At 56.6% G+C, this 25098-nt stretch overlaps 1 protein-coding gene across 4 annotated transcripts in view; it reads left to right on the forward strand.

The window, feature by feature from the left end:
* The window catches only part of TTC7B (tetratricopeptide repeat domain 7B), a 252364-nt gene that overhangs the window by 213875 nt on the left and 13391 nt on the right, over positions 1-25098 (forward strand). For all 4 annotated transcript variants that reach the window (XM_041758870.1, XM_041758871.1, XM_041758872.1 and 1 more), the window contains one exon: positions 7923-8125. In XM_041758870.1, coding sequence (XP_041614804.1) covers positions 7923-8125 — 203 coding nt within the window. The remainder of the gene's footprint in view (positions 1-7922; positions 8126-25098) is intronic.

The raw sequence follows: 25098 nt of genomic DNA on the forward strand, positions 1-25098 counted from the left end.
CTGTATGAATTCACCGTAATCTAACCAGTACCCCACTGATTGGCATTTCTAATGTTCTCCTGTTACAGACAATGCATCAGTAAGTATCCTTCTATATATTGTGTGTAAGATAAATTCCTAAAAATGGAATTGATGGATCAAAGGGTGTATACTCTTTAATTTTGCTAAGTTTTGTCACATTGGCTTCCACAGAGTAGTACACAGTGTACAGCCCAGCCAACTCTGAGCGAAGGCCCATTTTCTTGCGTCTTTGTCAACGCAACAGATTCTCTGACCTGTAGACCTCTGCCACGCAATAGATGAAAAATGGCATTTCAGTGGTCTGTGTTGGTGGCTTTTGCTCACTGAGCTTTCCTTTTTTATTTGTAAGCATTTATTATGTGTCAAAGAAACTTGCCTCGTGTCTGTGATATGAGCTATAAATATTTTCTCCTATCTTTGTTAGTGTTTGTGCTTGTCCTTTTTGGGGGGGGACTAGTTTTTTAAAAATACATTTATCGATTTTTTTGTGTGTGTGGCATCTGGGCATCACATGATATTTACCCATTTTATGGTCTCCTCTCTGGAAATTCCAAGTATCTTCTGGGGCTGTTGGTAGGGGTTATCGCCTCCCATTTTGCAGGAGGGAAACCCAGGCCAGATATAAATAAATGCCCCTGTGGTCTTACTGGAGAAGGAGTCAGAGTCAAGGGAGTGACACCATAGCATTTGATGTTTACTGTGCCACAAAACCCATCTCCTTAGGAGCCATACAACTTCCTTGGCATGCAGACCTCAGGGTTGGCTGTCGGAGAGTCATACATTCACAGACACTCCAGGCTGGACCGGAGGCTTCGCCAAGACAGGCAGCTTTTTAGTGCCCATCTTTTAATTTCCACATTGGGATGGCAGCTAAAAATGACTTTGCGGTAGGTGGTTAATTTCTGCTTGTTACGTACTAATAATTATAGCTTTCACTTTGGCACTCTCACAGTTGAAACCAACGGCTATTCTTAGATGTGCAAGATCAGATTTTCTGATTTCTGCTGGGAATTTAAAGCCATGATACTCTCACGAATTCCCTGGCCCTGGGCCCAGCCTACCCCCTCACCCGTCCCAGGCTCCTCCCTGCCTCCACAAGGCTGCATCCACAGGGTCTAGGGGTAATCCTGCGGCACAGCCTCCATGAGAAATGAAGACAGTGCCCATCCAGGTGGTGTGTGGGTCACTAAACAGGGAGCACCTGCCGGAGGAAAGGCTCAGTACCCGGGGCTCCGGCCTGCCTCATGCAGGGCCAGTCTAGACTGACTGTTCCTGCCCTAAAAATGGAATTTATGGATCAATTTAGAGCAGGGAGGGGGGTTAATTAGTGGTCTATCCCTTTATCAGGGATAAACTATCCCTGTCAGACTTTATCCCAAGGACTTTATACATCTTCATTTGTTCTGTTCCATAATAACCTTATGAGGTCTGAATACCTTACCCCACTTTACAGGGGAAGACACTGAGACCCAGCTGTCACGTTTTTTCCTAATATTACATGGCTAATAAGTGGGGGAACCAGAACTCAGACCCCAGGAGTGTGGCTCCAGCTGTGACAGCTGTGACCCGGAGCAGGCCCTCAGCCATCCAGCACAGTGTGTGTGGGCCGCAGTTGGCACGAGGCTCAGGAGTTCAGTGGTCATGAAGATGTCCCAGTCCCTGCCTTCATGGAGTTTACAGACGTGAAACAAAACAGCTACAGAAGCACTTAATTCTCATGGTGCCATGGGCCAGGAAGGGGCAGCGTGGTCCCCTGGGGGAACTGGTAACAGAGGTCCTCCACAGGCCAGGGGCCAGGAGAAGTGTAAGCATGGGAAGTGGGGGCCTGCATAGTGACCAGCGGAGGTTGGGATGATGGTAGGGAGGGTGGAGAGGGTTGGAGATGTGGCAGGAGCCTGAAGGGAAGGAAAGGACATGGCCTGAGGCTAGGCAAGATCATGCGGAGAGGGTGGGGCCTGGCAGCCATGCTAAGGTCTTTAACTTCATCCTAAAAGTGTTGGAATGCTCCTGATGGGCTTCCACCAGGAGGGTGAAAAGGTTAGACACATGGGCTAGCCGGCCCAACATAGAGAATGGAAAGGAAGCATCGAGAATGGGAACAGAGAGCGGAGGTTGGAAGGGAGCAGCTCAGTGTCTGGGGTGGAGGGAAGTGGCCCCGAGACACACTATGGCACCGGACCCAAGGGTGTCCCCGATGGGTGCCACGCTGAGGGGTGGGAGGGAAGAGTCCTGTGTCTGGGGCCTGAGTCAGTGAGCCGCTGGTGGCACCGTTCTGGGCAATGGGAAGCCAACATGAGGCGGCGGGGCAAGTGGGGGACCAACGTGTTGGAGTCAGGGAGGAAGGGAAACCGGAGTCGTGTTTGAACTTGGAAGGGTTCAGGGCCTGCAGACACACCTGTGAAGACAGCAAGCAGGCGGCTGGAGGGTCAAGCCTCGTTCCAGGTTCAGGCTAGACACAGACACTGGGGAAGGAGGATTTAAAGCCCAGAGATATGATGAGAAGGGAGAGGACCAGCACCAAGCCCCTCCCACATTTAAAATCTATGCAGGGTGGTGGGGAACAAAGCGAGAAAAAGGCAGTGAGGCAGGAGGGAGACGGGAGGGGTGACACTGGCAGCCAGAGGGGTTTCCCTCCAAAGGGGCCTGTGCAGCACAATCAGGGACTTGGGTTCAGATGTCAGAGTAGTGAGGATCCCCTTGTCACCTTGTCCCAGCAGCACGACCTGGGCAGGTTCCCCCTCTGCCCCATGAGCCCTAGTTTGCAAAACAAGGGCAGTGGTGACAGTCACACCAGGTAATGCACATGGAGTGCTCAGTGGGTAGCAAGCACTTGACAACTCTTAAAATCACTGTTATTAAGGAGGATGTGGCTGGTAGGAAGTGCTGCTGGGAGGTCAAACTAGCACTGACAAATCACTTGTTAGATGTGGCATGTGGGAGTTGTCGGAGGCCGTGACAGGTGAGGCTTTGGGGGCATGCTGGGGACAGAGCATGGTGAGGTGCTTGCAGGGCGCTGGCAGGTGAGGAGGACAAGGCCGGGGGCACCTGGTCCTTGCGGAGAAGACCCCAGTGCAACACAGGGGAGACATGGGGGGGAACTGGGGAGGAATGTGGCTTCACATCAGGCAGCTTCACAACTGGCTGGCACAGAAGCATTTCAATTACTGCGGGGATAGTCACGTCCTTGTCCCTAAGAGAGAGACAGGATATGTGCAGATCCAAATCCCTGAAGAGAGCAAGAGAATGGTGGGGTCCAGGGCCCAGGCAGAGGGACTGGCCTCACCTACAGCAGAAAAGGAGCGGAAAGGATGGGCACAGAGGACACCAGAGGGCTTGTCAATCTGGTGGTGAGAAGAGGCTCCAGGTCTGCTCTTCTGGCTTCTGTGTTCTCTTTGAACAAAGAGTCAAGGTCAGCCTAAGGGGTGGATGGCATTGGGGAAGGATCAAGGCATCGGGAGAGCAGCTGGGCCAGGGCCTGGAGGGGATGGACGTCTCCCAAATGCAGCTAGAGGATGAGGAGCTAGTCCTGCCACCCCACCAAGCACCTGGGGAAGGTTGACCCCACCACTCAGAAACCCAGAAATAAGCATCAATGGTGCAGCCAAGAGCCTGGCAGAGGCACGTGGCCAGGCCTTCACTGAGAAGAGCCTGGGCTGTGTCGCCACAGGGGCTGCAGGCCCAGCCTAGGGCCCAGCCCAGAGAAGCTCAGGTTAGGACCTACACACACATGCAAAGCCCCTGCCTTCTTTTACTTCCAACCTCCCCCAGACAAAGAGAAAGCAAAGAAGAGTTCCAGGGTAAGTGGAACTTGCTGCCCCCCCCCCCCGCCCCCAGGCTGTAATGATGTAGCACCACAGTGGGAAGCTCATCCAGGCCCTCAGGCACACTGTTATATGACAGTGAATTCATGAAAGCAGGGCGGTGCGCCCTGGGAGCACCTGCTGCTTCTAGAAGGCACCCTGTGCTCACCCTGGGGGCTCCTCAGCCCACCATGGGCAGGGCTGTCCCACAGCCAAGCTGCTAGGGTTTATTTTCCAAGCACACATCAGGGAAGCAAGGTTTGGGGTAAAGAAGTTGGTTTTAAAGGTTCGGGGAGTCAGCTGGCCTAGCTCCCTGCCTGCCTGCAGGCCTCACATCTAAGCCTAGGAGCTCTCGAGTCTTTTCCTTCCTCCGTCTCTGCCAGACCTCAGGTGGGTGCAAGGTCTGTCTGTCAGCTCCAGTATGGGTACAGCCCTCGGGCCATCTCCCCCTTACACTGTGGCTCCTTTGCGTGAGTTTCAAAACAGGTGTCCCCTCTGAGTACACTAAGCCCCGGGGAGCAGGCTTTGCTGGCTGGACGCACCTCTGTGAGGAGCCACCTGGGAGCCCTCTGGGCAAATGCAGCCTGCGCCAGGCACACGGCCTGCCCTGCAGAGTTCAGAGTGGATTGCGGCCCTGCCATGCCCGGTCACTGCGCACAGTGGGCAACCTGCACGGCTCTGGGCCACTTTTCCTTGCAGCTGACCCATGTCAGAAGCACGAGTGAATGAGGAAACTGAGCCTGTGCGAGACTGTGGGTACCGCTGGCTCCGGGTTCCCCAAACCCTGAGGAGGCAGCTTAGTTGTCAGGCCTACACCACAGAGCTCAGCCCTTTCAGACGATGTCCCCAGATGGTTCCGCAGATGATTTCAGAAGGACCTCTCTGCACAAGGCGTGATGCCATGCAGGGGCAGAGGGGACTCAACCGGGCTGGTCCAGGAACGTGGCCGGTATGGGAGGCTTGCATGCTTGCAGGTCACGCAGGACAGGTGTGCTGGGTGAGCACTTCCCGGGGCGCACACAGGGCAGGCGAGAGATGGGGGCGTGCAGAGAAGGCCCGGGCAGGGTACAGTGTGCTGGGGCCTAGAGCGAGGAGGGTCAGTCTTCACAGATGCCCATTCAGGGAGGCATTTGGGGCAGAGGGAACAGCACAAACAGGCGTGGAAGTAAGATGGAGAACTGAACAGGGCTGGGGCGGGGGTCGAAAGGTGGCAGGGCTCAAATGGACCCACTGAGGAGCAGCCAGGCCACGCATCTGTGTGCCCCCCACCCTGCGCCAGAGGCACTGGCTCCTCCTGCAACTTCTGAGTCCCTGAAAAGAAGTCCCAAGAGGCCTGGTCTCTTTCTCCCACTTGCATAATCGTGGCTCAGCGGGGTCTCTGTCTTCCGATCAGTTCCTCAAGAAGGAAGCAGTAGCCTCAGATGCATGGCTGGGGATCCTGAAGACCCATGGTCCCATGGAGGACCCTCCTAGAACAGGGCTCACAGGCACACTATCATGCTGCTGTTTGAGCCCCACCCACCCCACCCCCGGCCCCGACCTTGATACTTGTTATAAAAATTCTAGAAGCCTTCAGTACCCCCTTCCAAGCTGGTCCCTTTTCCATAGGAATTTAGGTGGCAACAGCTCCATGGGTCACCCCCAGTCAGCTCTGGGCCCTGTGGACCTTACACACAGACACGAGCCCACTGTGAAAACGGGAGCAAGTCCAGAGTCAGGTGTCCCCGGCCCCCTCAGGTCACCTAAATCTGCAGCAGGTCTGGCCCAGGGAGGGACATGCTTGGTGGATGGGGTGGCGGTGGGACGGGGTATATCTCCCGGGAGGGGGTGGGCTTCTCCAGGACCCAAACCCCAGGCCAGACTCAGGCACCCTTGCTCCTGCAGAGTCCCCGCGTGTCATGGGTGCTTAGTGAACACCTGGGGAGCTGGACCTCCACAGGAGGTGAGTGAGGCCGGTGCTGCGCCGGCATTGCTGCCCTTGGGCCTCAGCTGGCAGGGGGCAGCCTGTCACATTGCATTGTGAGCACCCTGGGGGCTCCCCTGTCCAGGAAGCAGCCCACAGGCTGGAAAAACAGACAGGAGGTGCGGGCCCATGTTCCCTGAGGCCCCCCGACCAAGCCTGAGGAGTCTGTCATTGGTGGACATGAACACCAGGACAGAGGGGCTGCTTTAGGAGAAGGGCCATCCAGGGTGCTTGAGGTCAGTCAGCTACACACCTGCCCTCTGCCAGCCTCGGAGCTTGAAGCTGGAGGTGGTGAGATAGAAAGCTTTCCATCCAGGAGCATACCCAGGCCGCCCACAGAAACTCATGCAGGGCCACGGCCCCCAGAGAGTACAGAGGCTGGCCTCTCTCGGAGGGGTCGCCTGGGTCAGAGATGGCTGCCCGGGCGGGTAGGCATTGAGCAGGCCTCGAGGGAGCCCAGGGCATCGGGGACAGTGGGTACACAGCTTAGTAAGGGCGATAGAGCCAGGCACCACCGAGGGCTCCAAATTCCAGGCCAAGGGATCCATCTGAATGTTACTTGGGGGCAGGGGAGCCACTGTTCAGGCCCCAAGCCAAGCTCGGCCTCTAGCTGGCCTGGGATCTGGGATGGGTTGTTACCTCATCTGTATGATGGTGCCAGGCACTGGGATCCTATGGACCGTATGCAGATGAAAGGAGAGGGACACCTGGGCCGCTCAGTGGTCCACATCTGCCTTTGGCTCAGGGCTTGATCCCGGGCCTGCTTCTCCCTCTGCCTGTATCTCTGCCTCTCTATGTCTCTCATGAATAAATAAATAAAATCTTTAAAATTGAAAAAAAGAGAGACTTGAGAGCACCTCCTGGCACAAAGTGCGTGTTAGCTACTGTTACTTTGACTGTTATCATTCATTCATTCATTCATTCATTCAGCAAGTGTTTCCTGAGCCCTGACTGTGCCAGACGCTGTTCTCATGGCAGTGAGCGGCACAGACACGGTCCCTGGGCTCACGTGGCTCACGGCCTCCATTCCAGAGGGGTGCACACACATCACAGGACACAAATGGGGTAAACCTCCCTGCCCTAGTCGAGGCAACTCCAAAGCAGCCTCCAGAAGAGGCTCGGGAGGGCCACACAGGGAAAATAGCAAAACCTTTCTATTTTTGCATTGTGTTGTTCTGGCCTGCATCCTACTATACGTAATACATCACCCTGTTGGTAAATCGAGGTGTAGGTGCAGACATTTCTGGCCACTGGGAGTGGAGGGTCAGTGGTCCAGGCAGGAACCCATGAGCCAGGGCTGCCCTAGAGGTAGGAGAAGGGCCCAGAGCATACCAGCCACCGAGGAGGACTCCAGGCAGTCATCCGGACCCATATGGCCAAGGATGAGGAGGGGTATCCGATGTCCTTGAAGGCACAGGCCTGGCACCGGGAAAATGGTGGTGCTAGGATCACAGGGCACTTGAGTGTGCCCAGGAGACAGGCAGGTGGCCAGAGCTGCAGCGACTCAGGACCCCACAGGAGAGCGCTGAGGCCTCAGAGGGTCATTTCCTGGGCGGAGGGTCATTTTCCTGCTTTTTTGAAAGTGACAGCTTGGTATTCATGCTGGACGTTACTAGTCACGGGGTGTGGTGACCTTCACTGGTTGTCATCCCATCACGGCCTCTCCCTGTGAACGCTGCCCAGCATCAGAACAGGCTGGAGGGCAGAGCCGTTGCCCTGGGGTGCTGTGTGTATCGCTTTACTTGCCCTTCGTTCGGCTTATCCCCAAAGGTGTCAGAGTTGAGGGCAGGCGGCCCAGATGCCCAGAAACTCTAGGTGGGCCCTGAGTGTGCATGTCCTCACAGGGGGGCAGAGGCAGACAGCCCTAAGTCCCCTCTGGCTGATGGTGACACATGTCCTCTCCAGGACCCAACAGCAGGAGTGACAAGTCCCCTCAGGACAGGGGGCGGGAAGTAGTGTCAGCTTGCAGCTGTCTCCAGTCGGGCTGGGGGACTGGCTGGCTTGGGGTCCTGCATATTCCAGAGTCCCGTGGGGCTCAGGGGGGCTTCAAATGCCCCCAACCAGAATCACGGTCATTTGCAGAGCCTCCAAAGGACAGCGAACCGGAACAGCATCTGCCTTCTGCTCTCTCCCCACAGCCGAGGTCTACATTGGCATTGGGAAGCCCGCAGAAGCCACGGCCTGTACTCAGGAAGCTGCCAACCTCTTCCCGATGTCCCACAACGTCCTGTACATGCGTGGCCAGGTTGCTGAGCTCCGGGGAAACCTCGATGAAGCCCGGCGGTGGTACGAAGAAGCCTTATCCATCAGCCCCACCCACGTGAAGAGCATGCAGCGACTGGTGAGTCTCTGAGCCGGACCAGGACCCTCCTCCTGGACTGGGGGCACCCCTTGGAAGCAGCAGGCGGCTCATGACCCTTGAACCCTCTTGCGGTTGGAAGGCCCTGCACTTAGCCTGCCAGGCTGTCATGCTGCACAGAGCCAGCAGTGCCATGGCCATGTGGCTCACATAGCCGGGGTGCAGGGGTGGGGCGGGGTTCACCGGGTCCCCGGGCACTGCCTCTGTCACTTTAGTCTCTGTGCTGCTCGAGGGCTGTCCACACCCCAAGGAGACTCTAGCTTGTCTCCGAGGCCACTGGCCAGCAGGGGCAGCCCATCCGAGGAGGGAGGATCCAGGTAGGTCACCTAGTTTCCACACTGCGTACGAGTGTGGTGGCCCCCGCAGAAGTGCACACGCACCCCTCCCAGGTGCCCAGGCCAGAAGCCTGGGGCTGCCCCCCTGATCTGCTCTCTCCCTGCCCAGAGCCGGCTGTCCCTCTGCCTGGGTTTCGGTTAGTGGGGGGCAGTCTAAGTCTGCAGAGTTCCTGTCACCACTCTGCGTCAGGCACGTGTATTGAGCACAGCTGCCCCCACAAAGCCGGTGGTCTTTTGTCTTCCCGTGAGAGCCTGAACTGTAACTCAGAAGTCACCAAAGTCTGAGTGGCCGATGGAAAGCCATACGGCTTCTCTGGGACTGCGTGCCAGGGCCGGGGGCCGGGATTTGTGCTTCTTTCTCAGTGGAAGGCTGTGTTGGATTCAATCACCCGCAGGAAGAAGGAACCTTAGAGTGAAACCGAGGTGGCCCTTGGGAGCCCGGTGGTCCGTAATCAGGGTTAGTGTGCCGTACGAAGAGCGAACACTGGACAGGCGGTCTGAGAACCAACCCTGTGGGGTCAGTCGCTCGCTCTTTATCTTTGGGGAGAAAAACCCTAAGACGTCTGCACTCGTTTTTCTTTCCGTAAAATGAAAACAAAGCAACCAAGGTGGACGGTGAATGTCATCCAGCGCTAGGAGTGTACAGTTTTGTACCTAACAAGTAAAGCGTTCTCAGAAGGACCCCAAAGCCCTTGATCTCTTCCATCTCTCATAGTCATAGTGCAAAACGTGCAAGGGGCTCAGCAGTTTCAAAAATAACTAACTACTGGTTTTCAGTTTTAAAAATAAATCAGACCTTACCATAATTACAGCTCCTTGATTTTTTTTTCCACCTTCCCTTTATGAGCATTTTGTAGCTCAGTACAGCTTTATAAATAATTTTACATATTATCCAAACTTTAGTCTGTTTGATTAAAAATATTACATGGCTTTTAATTTCTGTCTCTCTCTATTGTAAGAGTGATTTGTAAAGAGCTTTTCAGATCTCTGCGCTTTCGCTAGAGCGTCGTAGAAGAGCTATCACCAACACTGTGTACCCAGCTTTTTTATTGAAAAGGAGCAAAAAAAAAAAAAAGGGAGCAGCATGTTTCTACCTCGGGGCCTATGAATTATTCAGACAAGTATTTCTTGTTCATCCCTGAGGGGAACACATGAGACAAAAGATCAAATAGGAAAATCGCACTGGGAAAGTTTTCTGTTTCACCTTTGGAGGTTTTCGAGACACCCGAGCTCCCCAACAAATGTCAGGCGCTTTCCTTTCCAAAGGAGCCGCTGAGGGCCCAGTCAGGGGAGCCTGTGAGCTGGGCCCAGGTGAGTTGACCCTCAGGCAACGGTTAAGCCTCTTCTGTCTCCGGGGCATCCTTGCCCCCAGAAAAGAGTAATCAAACGCTGAAGACTTCTCTCAGTGCGTCCCAGTATATTCAGAAACCGCCCAGACTGGAGACAGGTTGAGACCAGCAGGCCTACAAATGTTAAGGAGTGTAGATCCTTGGATTCTCGTACCGCTCAGCGGTGACTATAATCAGTGTGACTCCCAAAGGACAGCTTGGATGGCTCTTTCTTGGTGACTGTGTAAGAGATGCACCCTGGCCTGTGCTCCCCAGACGCCCCCGCCCCCACCCCCAACACATCTTTCCTGCCTCCATCCCCAGGCCGTGCAGGAAAGCTGTGTTTCTACAGCTTGGGGTCTAAGAAGGGAAGAAGGTGGCCTTTGCAGTGTACCCTCAAAGCCAAGGATGAGGCCCCAGGCTGGAAGGGGTGTGAGATCAGAATCCCAGCTCTGTCACTTCCTGGCTTGGGGACCAAAGGCACGTCACCCTCTTGCTGCCCAGTGTCCTCAGATGTATGCACAGGGGTCATTTTAGCACCAGACACAAAGCGTGGAACGGAAACCTGTTATCAGGATACAGAAGGTCCCACCTCTGCCCCTATGGAAACCAGATGGGTTTGCAGGCCCCTAAGTTAAGGGGAGGGGTCAGCAGAGAGACCCTTTTTTTTACCAGGCTGAGTTCCAGGGAAGAGCCAGGGGCTCGAGACTTCTGTGGCGGACGGGGCTGGAAACGTCCAAGAGCCTGACACCCTGCCTGGCACTCAGGGCAAGGAGTGTGCAAGCCAGGGGCTGGGCCAGGTCAGGGCGAGGCTCGGAAGAGCCAAGTGAGAAGGCGTTGGAGACAGAGAAACCGCCAGAGAACCCACCAAGGGAGTTCCGGGGAAGGACCCAGTTGTAGGCCCATCACAGAAAAAACCAGACAATGGAAAGTGTGTCTGTGCCGGTGGCAAGGCTAGGCTCAGGGAGGAAGGAGGGGAGCTGGAGGGACAGTTGGAGGGAGCTGTTGTGGAGGAAGGAAGCGGCGACCGCTGCAGGTGGAGCCCAGGTGGCAGACAGCCACGCAGAGAACTGAGTATGGTCAGGAGCTCTGCTCATTGGTTCGGAGAAGAGCGATGATTCACTCACTTCTAGGGTTGTTGCAGCGGGAGCCGGTACGTAAGCAGGAGCACACACACCGTAACACGGCAAAGGAGGCAGTGAGGCCTGGGAGGCAGGCGCTACCTGGTAAAGTTAATAGAAGGTCAGACTTGACGAAAGAAATGGACGTTCCACCGCCGTGAAAATTAACACTTTTCTCGTAGTTCGAGCCTTCATCAATGTCTTTAAATTCACATATAGAGAGAGGGGAGAGGAGACATCATGTGTTTATATTAATAATGAGTTGGCACCAGACAGGGAGGCAGAGGGCTGAGAGTGGGCAGGTAGGGGGGGAGCCGTGGACAGAAAGGATAACGAATTACAAAGTAACGTGGTTGACCAGGGAAGGCATTCAGTCATCAGCCTTCTTCCAGAGACTCTAAAGGCATATTTTCAAATCATTTTTGCATAAGTGAATACATTTACATACATTTGCATACCCCATTCTGTTCCCAGCACCCAGAATGAATTAATGCAACACGGAGCAACCGTCTCCGCACCAGTTGTCCTGTGATCTGGAGTCAGGAGTGGGGGCAGCAGGGCTGTTGGAGGCTCAGGGCAGGAGCACAGCCTCCCTGGGCAGGACCACCCAGGCCGAGGACAGAACTACCAGGACTGGGACAGGCTTTGCAAACAGGGACATCTGCTTAACATGTGGTAACATCAGCCTGGACGCTTGGGGGCAGTGCTCGAGATTGGAGGGCAAAAAAGGAGCAAAAACTTTGAGGAGAGGAACGCATGTGGCAGGGAGCCAAGCAGGCCGTGTGGAGAGGAGCTGCTAAGGCTCCCCGGGAGGGGAAAGTATGGCTGAGAAATGAGTGTATGTTAGACTGGATTAGTGGGAAACACGCCTTCCTCCAGAGCACTCGACAGGGTGAGAAAAGGTGCGAAACAGGCAGGTGGCGGAGGTCATCCAGGGCTCCACACAGTGGACAGCATGTGGGACAAGGAGAAGAGATCCCAGGAGGGCCGTGAGCTGCAGGGACACCCAGCCCAGGGGAGCACAAGGCCGGGGGTGAGCTAGAGCCTGCACGTGCACAGGGGGGTAGGGGGAGGGCTGGCATGTCATCCCAAGGGACCAGCCTTCACCCAGAGCCCGTCGTGTACAACAGAGACAGTGATCATGCAGAGCTGTTCCTCAGAGAGGAGAAAATACAGGCTAGAAGCACTAAGGGGCCATCCTCTTGAATGTCGACGTTCCCAGGACAAGACCTAGAAAGGGACAGAAGGCCGTGAGGCACCCAGAGGAGGGTGGATAGAAGAGTGGGGAGGGCGGTACAGTCCTCCACCTGTGCCAGCCGGAGGAAGTCGTGGGGAGAGGCCTTTGGTGGAGCTCCCCATGGAAAGGGGAAGGTGGCTGAGAAGGGAGGCGGCTGGGGGTGCCAGGTTGGGTCAGGCTGTCCACCCGAGGAGTGGCTGAGGCCTTGCCTTCTGTGGGAGGATCCTAGGGCATGACAACCCCCGAGGTCAGTCGGGGTGGCTGCGGGTGGTCTCATCACAGGCCATCTTTGAGGCTTTGCTCCACGGTCCTAGGTCTTCTGAAACATCAGGAGTCTGGAGTAATGTTAAAACGTCAGAAGTGGCGTCGTACTTCCGTCCTGAGGGAGTGAGCACGTTAGTACGCGGCTGGCAGAAGGGCCGGGCCGCTGGCAGAGGGCATGTTAGGGAGACGCAGCAGGGGCGCAGCCTGCGGACAGCGGGTCTGGAGGGAGGACCTCGGCGCCCAGCGCGGCAGGTCGGGGCTTATGGGCCCTCACGACATTTTAAGCTGTTTTCACAGCCCTGAGGTTTGATTTGCCCCAACTTGGCTGGTGACAGTGCTCGGAGAAGTTCTCGGGGACCCGGAGTCCCTTCCAGCTGCGTGTGCTTCCTGGAGGAAGGCCTGATCCCCGCACAGGCCAAGCCGTGGGACGAGGAGAGGGTTCGAGGCGGGGGGGCTCTGGCTGGCCGCGGGCAGCTTGCCCTGCCAAGTGACTGAACTCGGCTCATTTTCTCGCACGCGTCTTTTCACGTGTCCATCTGTCTGACAAGATTTGGGGGGATGTTGCTTGTGTCTCATGTTTCATACGCTGGAAGCATACTTCTGAATCTGGGCATCTGTTGGAGGAGGGACATGGCGAGCCAGCGAGGAGCTTGTGGGGTGACCCCGAGGCGGGCAGCCTGTGTCTGTGCATCTGTCTGTCTGATCTGTCCGTCAGGCTGGTGACCCGGCCTGGGGCAGAGGGCGGCCCAGGGTGCAGGCACACCGCGCAGGGGGTGTTCTGCGGAGTCTCCGTCTCCCTCCTCCCGGCGGAATGGTGGGCAGGAGCCTAACCTTGCCTAGTCCAGCGAGAAGGCGCTTGTATCCGTTCATTGCATCTGACGTGCTTCCTGGGCTTTAGGAAAAAGGATTTTAACGTTGAGAAGAGCAATGTTTTTCTTTGAAGAAGGACTTGATGCACCGTCTAGCTGTCCTCCCTCCCTCCACATCCATGTGCTGCTTGATAGGACCCTTCAGTGGACAAGACTCCGTCTCTAGTATCCTCACCCGTGACTGTTCTCCGCTGGGGAACCTGCTCTCCGGGACCCGCCCCAGGCCGCGTCGTAAGTTAGGAGCAGAACCAGGGCTGGGCGATGCTAAGTGTGGACATTTGAGGAGTCACCCAGGCGTCTACAGCTCAAGTGACAGCACAGCACAGAGGTGGCAGGGGTGAGGGTAGGGGAGCCTGGCTCTGGGTCCCACTTGCCGGGGTTCCGGGTTCGCATCCCAGCCTTGTCCCGACCAGCAGCATGGCTTGGGAGAAGTCCCTTCAGCTACCCGTCCGTCCATGCCATCAGCCGTTAGGGCTAACCAGAGTGTCCCTGATGGTGTTACCGTGTGGTTAGATGAGCTAATACAGGGGCACCCAGAGGGCTCCATCGGTGAAGCGTCCACCCTCGGCTTGGGTCATGATCCCGAGGTCCTGGGATCGAGCCCCACATTGGGCTCCTTGCTCCGCGGAGAGTCTGCATTCCCCTCTCCCTCTCCCTCTGTGCTCTCTCTCACTCAAATAAGTACATAAAATCTTGGGGGGAAAAAAAAAGTTAATTCAGGCCACATAGCATGCCATAAACATTAGCTGTGAACGTTGCTGTCCTCTGTAATTTGGGTCGCGTCTATGATGGAAGCCCTGACAGCAAGACAGGCATCTCTTTTCCAAAAGATCTGCCCACGGGTGTGGCTTTCCTTCTGAACCAAATTTCAGCAGCCGGAGGAGCTGAAATAAGCATAGGTGAGGGCACGTGCTTGGCCAAAAGCACATGCTTTTGCCTTGATGTCTTCCTTTCTGTTTCTCTGGAGCCTGTAGCCCAGCTTATTAGGGTTGAAAGATATAGGAAAGGGGCGTGTGCCTTGCAGGCAGAGACGGGAAGCATGTCTCCTGGCTGGGCTGGGGTGTGGGAGGGGGCCAAGTAGGGCTGCTGGGCTGGGGCACGGAGGGTGGGGGTCAGACCCTGGTCCTGAACAGAGCAGGACCTCCCATGGAGCCCAGCTCAAGTACCATGCCCCTGAGAAGCCTTTCCTGACACCTGCCCACCCACCCCAGCAGAGGGGTCCCCAGCCCCTTGACTCCCCTCCGTTGAAGCACCTGTTGAACCAACATAGCGTGCTCGCTTCACGGATCTGTGCTTTGGGGGAAGGGCACAGACCAGGGGCAGCAGGTAGATCTGTGGGTCAGGGAGAGGGGGAAAAACTGGTTCAAAGGCCAGCTTGACCTTGACAGATGCCACTGTTACCCTTTTGCAAGCGAACCCCACCCCCCCACCCCCAGGGCACTGGGTGCTATTTCCCTTGAATAGATTTTGGGCAAATATCATTGGAGCAGGACTGTGTTTAAATAATCAGCTTAACTGTGCAGAGGCCTGTGGATGTTGTTGGCTTGGCCTTAGCACTGTCCCTTCCAACGTGGACAGGGGCTGGAGGACACGGTACGTAGTTTTGTGTGAGACCATGGAAGCCAAGGCAGCTCATTAATGCGACAGGATGGGAGTGTATTATAGGCCAGATCTCAAAGGGAGTGTGTTGTGCTGTAAGGTGGGGCTCCCCAGGCTGACCTGCAGCCCCTGCTTCGGAGGCCCAATATGGTCGAAGGCCCGAGGGGCAGCCCTGGGACCCTGGAGTGGGGATTAGCGACTTCCCCTTTCAGGTTCACGCACTCTGCCCTGTTGTCCCCAAATATGTTCTTCTTTGGGACTGCAGGGCTCACCATCCTCAGGCCAGAGACTGCTGGGGAACAGTATCCAGGCCGCCCTGCTGGGGTCTGCCGTGGCCTTCCCAGGTGCATGTGTGTCCCTTGGTGGTCTACTGTCTGTCTCCCTCAGCTCTGTCAGAGAGGATCACCCCCTTGGAAGCTGACCTACCACAACCACACCCATGAGAGGCCTAGTTTCAGGCTAAGATTTGAAATGGTAACTTATAAAGAATGATACTTTTCCTGGGGGGACCCCTGGTGCCCTCTCACCGCCCCTCCTCCCCAGAGGCGCTCACCCTCAAAGCCAAATGCCAGGTTCTACGGCCTGACCCAGAGACAGGTGCCTGGGGGCTGAAACGGCCATCCCCAGGCAGCCTGGGACACCGAGGCAGGCATGCTGACATAGCAGTGCCATGGGATTGGGGTGGTACAGATCCAGGTGGTAGCCCCACCTCCAACATAGAGAGCCCCTTCCCAGGCCCTGGACTCTCCAGAGGCCCAGGTCCCCGCCAGTGTCCAAGGAGACGGCCTCTGCCCTTGGGAGTGCCAAGGGGGGTGGGGAGCTTTTCTCCCCGGCCTAGAGCAGCCTTGTCCTCTGGCCCCTGTGCACCATACAAATGTCATTAAATATCATTTTTTATTTGAGAAAAACAGACAGCCAAACCTCACGCCCTCAGTTCAGACAAATTCCCTTGTGAAGTTGCCAGCAGCACCCCCCCCCGCCCCCAATCACCTCTCCCCAAGGATGCTCCCTCATCCCTTGATGGTGACTCAGGATGTGTCCTTCGCCCATCTCATGTGGCTCCCTCTGTGAACTGCAGGCCTGCTGTGTTGTTCAGGGCGTGACTTCTGATGTTGGTGCCAGGCCAAGGAAGCCTCTGCTTATACCCTCACCCCTACCCCAAACCCAGATTCAGGTAGCTTCCCTGGTTTCCACGGCGTCAAGACACATCCCTCGCTTTCACTCTGGTTTTGCGGGTCGACTCTTCCCGGAGGGAAGAGAGAACCATGTTGTCGCAGCTGGGTTTGCACAGTGTCCGCACCTGTTTTGGGGTAGGTAGGGTGACCGCAGTGGCCAGGTCAGAGGCACAAGCCATCCACATAAGGGGAGGGACTGGAGATGATTTGGGGGAAGAACCAGGTAACTGAAAGGTTTTTTTATGACTCAAGCTTCGTCCTCACGTTCACTTGAAAATAGTAATTTTTAGCTTAAAGCGCTTTCTGTTGGTTGGGTGTGTGTATCATCCTTGGAGTGAAAGGAGTGTCCCCCTGGGAATGGGGGGCTTCTGCATCTGCACGACTCCTGCCTGCCTCACGGCCCCCGTTCTTGCCAAACCCCCCGAAAGCTCTCCCACCGCGACCTGCATCGTCGGTGCACAAATACTCCCTGCGGACCATCTCTGCTTGCTCTTCGGACCCCTCCTCCGGTTGCGGTGTCTTCTCAGCGCTTCCGCTGCCGGGGAGACACGGCCTCAGGGCCCCTGTGCTTCCATGGAGGGCTGAAATCGCAGACCCAGAAGCAATGCGGGCCCGGCGCAGGCCCCGAACACAGGCCATCACCGGGCCTTCCTTTGCTGCAGCTTAGGGGAAAAATTAATTCTGTGTTGATTTCTGTTTTCTGTGCTAGAGTCTTAGATGACTAATCACAGACAGTGCAGTTCAGTGTCTCATTAGTGATTATGATCTAAAATTATTTAAAATCTGACATACTCTACCCAAACCATTTATTCTTAGAAATCCTGCCCCGTTGTTCCAGGATGGTTTGGCATTTCACTTCCATCGCGTTCCCGCCTGGCCACAGTCACGGCTCCCTGGCTTGGACCAGACGGCAGGATCCAAGTTTGCCCTTCTCTGCGTTGTTCTGAGTGTTCCCAGATTGCTGCCCCCAACTCCCCAGCCTTATTTCAGACCTTGCTGGATTTCAGCACCTGCCTCCCCAAGGCTTCCTGCCCCGGGGGTCAACAGGAGGGCATGGCTGCCACCACAAGAAGGTGGGGTTCGGAGCCACTTGCACGGGCTCGTGTCCCCTGGCCTGCCCCATGCCTCAATGGCTTCCATGTCGTTTGATGCTGGTCCCAGAGACTCCCCACTGAGTGCTCCTGGGAGGATACCCCAGAAGTTTCTCCCAGGTACTGCTTCCAGCTTTTCTTCATTCAGTATCAGGGATGAGGCCCTAAAGCAGCCGGGATGTCTTTGGACCTGATGCTCACCTGAGCACGAAGGCATTGTGGGATTTAGAACACCAAGGAAATTCCCCAGTCTGAGCACCTGCCTTTCACAGGTTGGGATGCTGATGCCATGGCTGCGGGGCCGTGAGTGGCAGACCCACCTGGAATCCCGACGCCCTCACTTCCCAAGGCTCCATGCCCACCACATTCTCTGTCTGCGACACGGACCATAGCACCTGCCTTCTCGTGCTGGCTGGGGGTGGAGAGGAGATGGGCAGACCCTGGCCCCAGAGAACCCCGCTCATTGCTCTGGGGGAGGAGGGGCTGTAGGGCTCCAGGCCCTCTTGGTCACACCGCATCCCCAGAACTTGCATCCTCTCTCTTTTGCCCCCAACCAGAGTCCAGACTTGGTCTCCCCGCTGGCCTCTGACCTGGCCTAGAGGAGCCCCCGTGCCGTGTGGCACCCCTTTCTCCCCCCGTGCCCCATCCATCTGGGTCAGCAGTGTCAGCACTGATTTATGAGCCCTCATGGGCACAGCGGGGTCTCCAGGGTAGCCTTTGGCACCCCTCCTGTTGCCAGGGGGGAGGGGTCACTCAGGAGGAAGGAATGACAAACATCCCAAAGACAAAATACCAAATATCACCAAGTCTCAGACCCTCGGGGTCTAGGAAGGTGGTGGCTGGGAGCCAAGGCAGGCCCAGCTCTTCCCCCTCCCCCCCACAGATCACAGAAGCATGCTCTGGGCCGGGTCCTCAGAGACCCCCTGCTCCGGGAAGCCAGCGATCGCTGCCAACCAAGGACTGGGGTGTGGGTGCACAGAGGCTCCATTCTGGGGCACTGGGGGAGAGACCGCCTGGGGTCCAGAGGCAGCCTTGCCCCTCACGGGCCTCTCCAGGACCCCAGCAGCCTGCTGTGGGAAGAGGACAGAACCATGGGTTGAGGCCCCCCCAGCTCCCAGATCCAGACTCCCACGTCCTGAAAGCTCCCGGCCCCTGGAGAGCCCCTCTGCCAGCGTTCCCGGGCCTATAGCACACCCCCCTCCCAACGGTTACTTGCCCTCCTCCATGCCCACCCCCCAGGCTTCCCAACTGATACTCTCATCCCTCCTCGGCCTCACCTGCTCAGTATCTATGGGAAACACCCCCCCGCCGCCCCGTCTCTGAAAATATCTTTGCAGGAGTTGTCTCTTCTTAAGCGTCTCTCAGAACATCCTCAGCTGGAGGCTTGGGAGCAGGAAGGGACCCAGACATGGGCACCTTGTCTGTCTGCGTCGGGTGCTGTTGTGGCTTTGCCTCCACCGCGTGTTCACCATGGCGGCCCCTCGGTAACTGTCACAACAATTACACGACACAATGTGTGTAAGAGCCCGGTTCCGTACCAGATGCTGGACTAGAGCCTCGAGTCTAGAAGGGGAGCTGTAAACATACAGGAGCCTGTGTCGGAAAAGTCCCAGGGGCTTCCATAGATGGAGGTACAGGCCACAGGCTATCTGGTCACATGGGGAGGGCAGGGGGGAGGACAGACACGGCTCCAACAAGGTGGACCCAGGGCCCAGGTGTCAGCAGCTGAGTGGATGTGCGGACTCTTCCCAAGCTGGGGACGGATGGAGCTTGAGTCCATAATAAACAAAGCAGCTCTTAGAGATCTGTATGGGACCGTTGGGGCCAGGTGCTAGGTGATGGGGAGGAGGTGCTATTAATTTTTTGAGGAGTGGTTCTGTAAGGAAGCATCCTTATTTTTAAGAGATTTCGGCTGAAGTATTTAGGGACGAAGTGTCACAGTGCCTGTAATTTTCTTTAAGATACTAACTCTTGCCCCAAAAATAGATAAAGCAAGTGTGAAAGAAGTTAACGGTTGTTAAATTTAGGTGCTAGGTATGGAGATGCTCATTACATTAGCCTTTCTGATTTTCCACATGCTTGAAATTCTTCAAGATTAAAACAGTTTAGGGATGTCTGGGCGGCTCATCAATGAAGCGGCTGCCTTCGGCTCAGGTCATGATCTCAAGGTCCTGGGATGCAGCCCTGAGTCAGGCTCCCTACTCAGCGGAGCCCTCTCCCCCCTGCTCATGCGCATGTGCTCTCTCTCTCTCTCTCTCCCTGTCAAATAAATAAAATCTTAAAAAAAAGAGAGAGATTGATAAACAGTTTAAAACTAAGTAACATGATCAGGTTTGCGTTTTGGAGAGATGGTGCTAAAAGCCATGGAGGATAAGGTAGGCGGTAGCTAAGAGACACCAGGGCCGGGGCCCAGCTAGTAACTGTCGAGAGACAGTCCAAGATAAGACACTTTGAGAAGGCAGATTCAGTAAAGCGTGGTGAGGGAGTTGGAAGGTTCTCGTGTGATTCGAAGCCACCTGGGGCAGGTCCCTGGATGGATGAGACCACCTCCAGTTTACGAGGAGGCAGGAGAGGAGGCGCAGGAGGAGGGGCAGCTAGGGGAAAGAGGTTGTAAGCCTGCCATGTGGCTGGCTGGGTCTGGAAGCATTTCCAGGGCAGGGGCCATGGTTGGGAAGCCGCGGTGGCCTGGAGGGGACAGCTGAAGCCATGAGAGGACATGAGACCCGTTCCCAGCTGGACTGTGAATCAGAGAGGGAGAAAGAAAGAAGGCCAAGGGCAGAACCCAAGGAGGGAGCACTAACACTTGCAGAGCAGGAGAGAAGTTTGGCTAATGAGGAAATGTACCTTGTGGTCACTTGCAGTTTTCCCACCCACCCAGCTGCCTCGAGGGCCTGACCCTGCCAGCGTCACAGGCCCTCTACGGCCTCCACTCTGCTCCCGGCTTGGGGCAGCTGGCCCTGGGCCCCACGGTGCTTGATGGGAGGCCTGTGAAACTGCCGTGCAGAGGAAGGGTATGGGAGACGGACATGGTTCCACACGGAGGAGCTGAGGGCCTTGGACTTCTCTGGGCCTCCGAGTCTTTCTCCGTGAGAAGGGATGATGATGGGAGAATCAGATGTGATCAGTTCATTGTGGGAGCCAGGCGGACTTCAGCGGCGTCTAACAGTGACTGCACGTGCTTTGGCTCCTAGGACAGACGTGAAACATCCCCTCTCGTGTCTGCCTGAGACCAGATTCTCTTCCCAGGTGACAGTGTCCCCAGGGAGGGCAGATGACCATCAATGATAACCACCAAGGCCTTTTGGGCAAGGAATCTTGGACACACACACACCACAGAGCCTGGGATCTGGCTTTGCCAAGAGGTCAGTCTTGATTAGATCCGTCATTGCCACACTGGCTGATGTCCTTCCAAATGAAGCAGAAACCGCTGGACCACCCTGCAAGGGAGCCTATGGCACATGACGCTGAGTCTGTCTTCATCAGGAAAGGAGGAAGCATATGCCTCCTGTGGAAAGTGGCCCCTCCCCGGGTAGGGACTTACGTCCCCACAGAGTTTCTCTCACCCTGCACGTCGGGGCAGCGGGAGTCCAGCCCAAGGCATGGGGCTAGAACCAAAGTGGAAGCAAGCGATTCCCGCGGGGCTCTCCCAGAACGAACCAGAAGCAAAAACCTGCTTCTTCCTAAGGACAACATGCATTTTTCCAGGCCTTTCAAAGCCAGGCAGGTCAATCTAGTTATAATTGGCAATCTAATTAGAACTCCCACAAGCTGTTAAATTCTTTACCTGCTGCCTGGCATCTTCCACGGAGGTGACACACCTGCTTCTGCCTTTGGGATGATCAAAGAAAGCCGACCTACAGTCCCATCCTTCTTGCCGACAGCAGCCCCCCCTTAGCCCCCCCGCCACACGGCACGGACACCCACACACCCACCAGCAAGTGCGACATGGGACATAGCCCAGTCGACAAGAAAATTGGCTTTAGAGAAATCTTAGGCTCGGAGCTCCGTGTTGCTGAATGATTTTTTTTGGTGGGGGGGGGGAGACCAAATGGAAGAAAACAGGGCCCCCAGCCCCATTTTCCCAGAGTTCCGAGGGCGATTCCGTGACGCTTTCAGCCCTCCCCCAGTCCAGTTGCTCGATCACAGATCTCCCTGCATCCTTAACCCTGAAGAATAGAGCATGTTTTTGCTGCTGCCCCCACCCACCCACCCTCCAACCATCAAGGTAGCTGTGTGCTTTGGCCGACAGGACGGGCGGGTTTCAGGGCACGGGTGTCACCTCCTGCCTGCTCCATGGTCGCCGTGCTGCCGCACCAGGCCCTCTGGCAGCTCCTCCGGTCAGGTGATGCGGGCCGCACTGCTCACCTTTTCCCAGCTCTGCCCACAGGACGCCAGCCACGGTGGGAGTATTTATACCACGGAAACTGGCAAGCGCTACAAATCACGGTTTTTTCTTTTCCTTCGGGGAGCCAGTTTAGCAGAGCAGCACTGGACTCACAGATCTGGCCAGTTTGATGGGGGGAAGGAGGCAAAGGGGGCTCAGTGCACATGGGCGCAGAAGAACACCAGTGTCCCTGACTCAGGATTCCCGGCATAGAGGGTGCTCATGGCACAGACACAGCGGAGCTCAACTTGCCACCCCAGATGGAGACAGGACGGCTGAGGGGGACTCAGGGGGGAAGAGTGAAACTCAGGATTGCCCGGGACAGGCGGCAGGAAGGCGGGGGTGGCTCAGAGCCAAAAGACTTACATTTGAGCCCCAGCCTTACCAGATTGATTGGCCATTCGTATGACTTTGGACCTTGTTATCCTACAGAAGTGAACATTCCACCCTCACAAAGTTGCCATCAAGGTCGAGCGCAGCTCTGAGCACCTGCCTAGCACGTACGAGCTACCGACAGCTGCTCACCTTCTAGGCCTTCCTTGGCCTAGAAACAGTGTGGCTGTGGGAGCCGTGTGTGAAGCGAAGAGGTCCCCCCGGAGGCCACAGGGGATGGACCTCAGGTCGTCTCCACCCCTCTCGCACCTGTTTTGGAGCCCTGTGCCTGGGCGCTGGGCTGGGGAGAAGGCCCGATGCTCCTCCGACAGCAGGTGGCTGGTGCGAGTTCGCTCAGGCCCAGGGCCTCTGTCTGGGGGAGCGGGCGCAGCGATGCGCTTGTCCCCTTAGGACCAATGGGGGACTTTTAAGGAAATGACGCTAACCTGGATGCTGATTTGTTCCATACTGAAGCAGCTCATGGTTAAGAGCTCAGTTGTGTCGGAAAAGAAAGCACCGGCTGTCTCTGTCCCATTTCCGCAGCAGCCATGCAGTTCCCTGATGGCAGCTGTTCCCCACAAGGTCCCAGCCGGGCTGCCACGGTCACTGTTCCCAAGTCCTAGGACCAGGTCTAGGAGCCCCGGGGAGCAAGTCTTGGCAAAAACCCAGGAGTAGAACTCCCCACTTCTGAGCAAATTGCCTGTTTTCTTTCCTCACTAGATGGTAGCTTTCCTCAGCCCTGGTGCAGCAGGAATGCTGGGGGCAGGGGTGCAGGGAGGGGCAGGGCACAGGCCGCTGAGCTCCCTGCCTGGAGTCTATGCTCTAAGTTCTCTTGTCATTTGTGGAAAAAAATTTTTTTTTCCGAGCCCTGTCACTTCCAGCTCTCTCCATCAGAAGTATCTTATCACTTTTGTTTGTTTCTGTTTAAACATGGAAAAAATAGCCCGTGCCAGACCCTGGCAGGGATGGGGAGGTGCCTGCCAAAATGACCGAGTCCCCGGCGACGGGTAGTGAATCACCCGTGTCCGTGTCTCAGTGCATTGTCCAGAAAACAGCGGTGTGACTGTGCCGGGGGTCAGGGGTAACAGGAAGCCCAGGGCCAGGAGCCCCCAGCAGGGAACACTCAGACCTGGGGAGCACCCTGGCTTTGGATCCTCCTGGCAGGGGCTTGTGGAACCCAGGTGAGCCTGCATCCCCAGGTGGCCTCCAGGCTGGGGTCTGGAAGCCTTGCTGGCCATCTGGGCTGAGGAGCACACCTGTCACCCTTCCACCCAGACAGACAGCACCCTCTGCTCCTGAGCCGGTCGCTGGGGACACCAACCATTGAGCCCAGGGGTGCGAGTTGGCCTGGCAGCTGGGCAAGGTTGCCACGCCCTTCTGGTGGACCTAGGCCTGGACGGGAGGGGGTGACCAGCCGACAGCGGGGAGAGGACACCCCCACTGCCGTTGCCGGTGAGTGTCCACTGGGGCCACACAGGCCTCTGGGGATACAGAGGTGAGTCTCCACAGCCCTGCCCCGGCTCCTGAGTTGGCACACAGTCCTCTGCACTGTGGGCTTATGGGGTTTCATCTCCCAGTACTGCCAGGGCGCCCATCCCCTGATGCTCCTCCATGCTGGGCCCCAGGCCTCCAGCCACTGGCTGCCTCTCAGGTGTTGGAGAGACGCTGCACTGCATGGCCCAGCCGCCTTCGGGCCCCCCAGCTCTCAGCCCGGCCAAGACCAATGCAGCACAGCCCGAACCCAGGTCCCCAGGACCGCCCTTGCAGGTCTGCGTAGGCCTCTCCTCCTCCAGGAAGGTCCCTGCCCATCCCTTCCTGGCATGCTGGGAGCAGTCTCCCCCGTCCAGTCTGCAGAAAGAGACTCTGCCCTATAGTGTTTTTTGCTTGTTTCTCTACTCAACACTTAAGGCCTGAAACCACAGGTACAACAGGTGATCCCAAAAATTACTTGTTGGGTGCAAGATTTTTCCAAACCGTAGAATTGTCATCTTGAGCATTTGCTCCATTACTTTGTGTTCTAGGTTGGAAAAGTGAGGGAGAGAGAAGCTTCTGCCGAAGGTGGGTGCCTGGTGGTGGGCCCCAGAGCAGGCTGGGGCGACATGCCCTTCACGGGCAGGTTGCCCCCCAGCCCTGTGCTCCTGCCCCAGGGAAGGCCAGGACTTCTTGGTGGGAAGAGCCGGGACAGGCCTGTGCTGTGTTTGGTGGTAAATGGTGAGAAGCAAGTGCAGGGACGCCCCTGGGAAGGTGTGACATCCTCCCCCTGCCCCATCAGAGGCCCGATGAGGGTCACAGGGAAGGAGCCCAGCCCTGGACCTCAGGAATGGGGCGGGCACTTCCAGGCCTCTCTCACCCCCAGGCCCAGGGGGTCCCAGCAAGCCCTCGGCTCAGCTCACGTCTATGGATATTCTCGGGAGGACAGAGAACCTCCAGCTGGGGTCTGGCAGGCACGTCCCCCACCACAGCTCTGGGCCGTGTCCCTCCCTCTGTGTCCATCATCTCCTGGGGAGCGAAGCATGTGCCTGCACCGCCGCCAGTCTCTCCCCTGGAAGCCGGGGTCCCCAGCCCCCAGGGGAAAGCTGGGCCTGAAGTTGACTCAGAGCGTCCCAGAGGCCCACACCTACCTCACTGGCTGGGCAGCCTCCCCAGAGGGTGGGAGGCTGGGCCTCTGCCTCCGGGGAGTGATTAGCACCGAACTTTCCACTGCGCAGATGAGTCGGGCCATGGGGCCGCGGGGAAGCGCTGACTTCCAGGCTGCCTACACCGTTGTCTCTGCCTGACTTGTTGTTGGGGAAGGTAGATAAAAATACATAAATAAGTCAACCAGGGAGCTGCCGAAATAAGTCAACAGGAGTCTCTTGCCCATTACCAATGGAAAAGTGCGAGCGAGGGAGGCGCGTCAGCACCCACAGAAAATATTGGCTGGGACGGGGCAGGTCCCATGGCACCAGGGCCATGCTGTGGCTGTGCTCTCCCCTAGAAGTGGTAGCCGATATGCACATCCACGCGGGGCCTCTGAGCTAACATGTGCTGCACCAAGGGGGGCGGGGGGGCGTGCAATTCAAACAGCAAATTGGGGGAAGGGATGGTGGAGAATCGTCTAGAATTTTACCAAGAATTGCTACAGGCATCAGAGTAAGGAGGATGCCCGGCATCCCTGTGTCTTTCTGGGGGGAGGACCCC

The sequence above is a fragment of the Vulpes lagopus genome, chromosome 6 (assembly GCF_018345385.1).
Source record: "Vulpes lagopus strain Blue_001 chromosome 6, ASM1834538v1, whole genome shotgun sequence".
NCBI classification, from domain to species: domain Eukaryota; kingdom Metazoa; phylum Chordata; class Mammalia; order Carnivora; family Canidae; genus Vulpes; species Vulpes lagopus.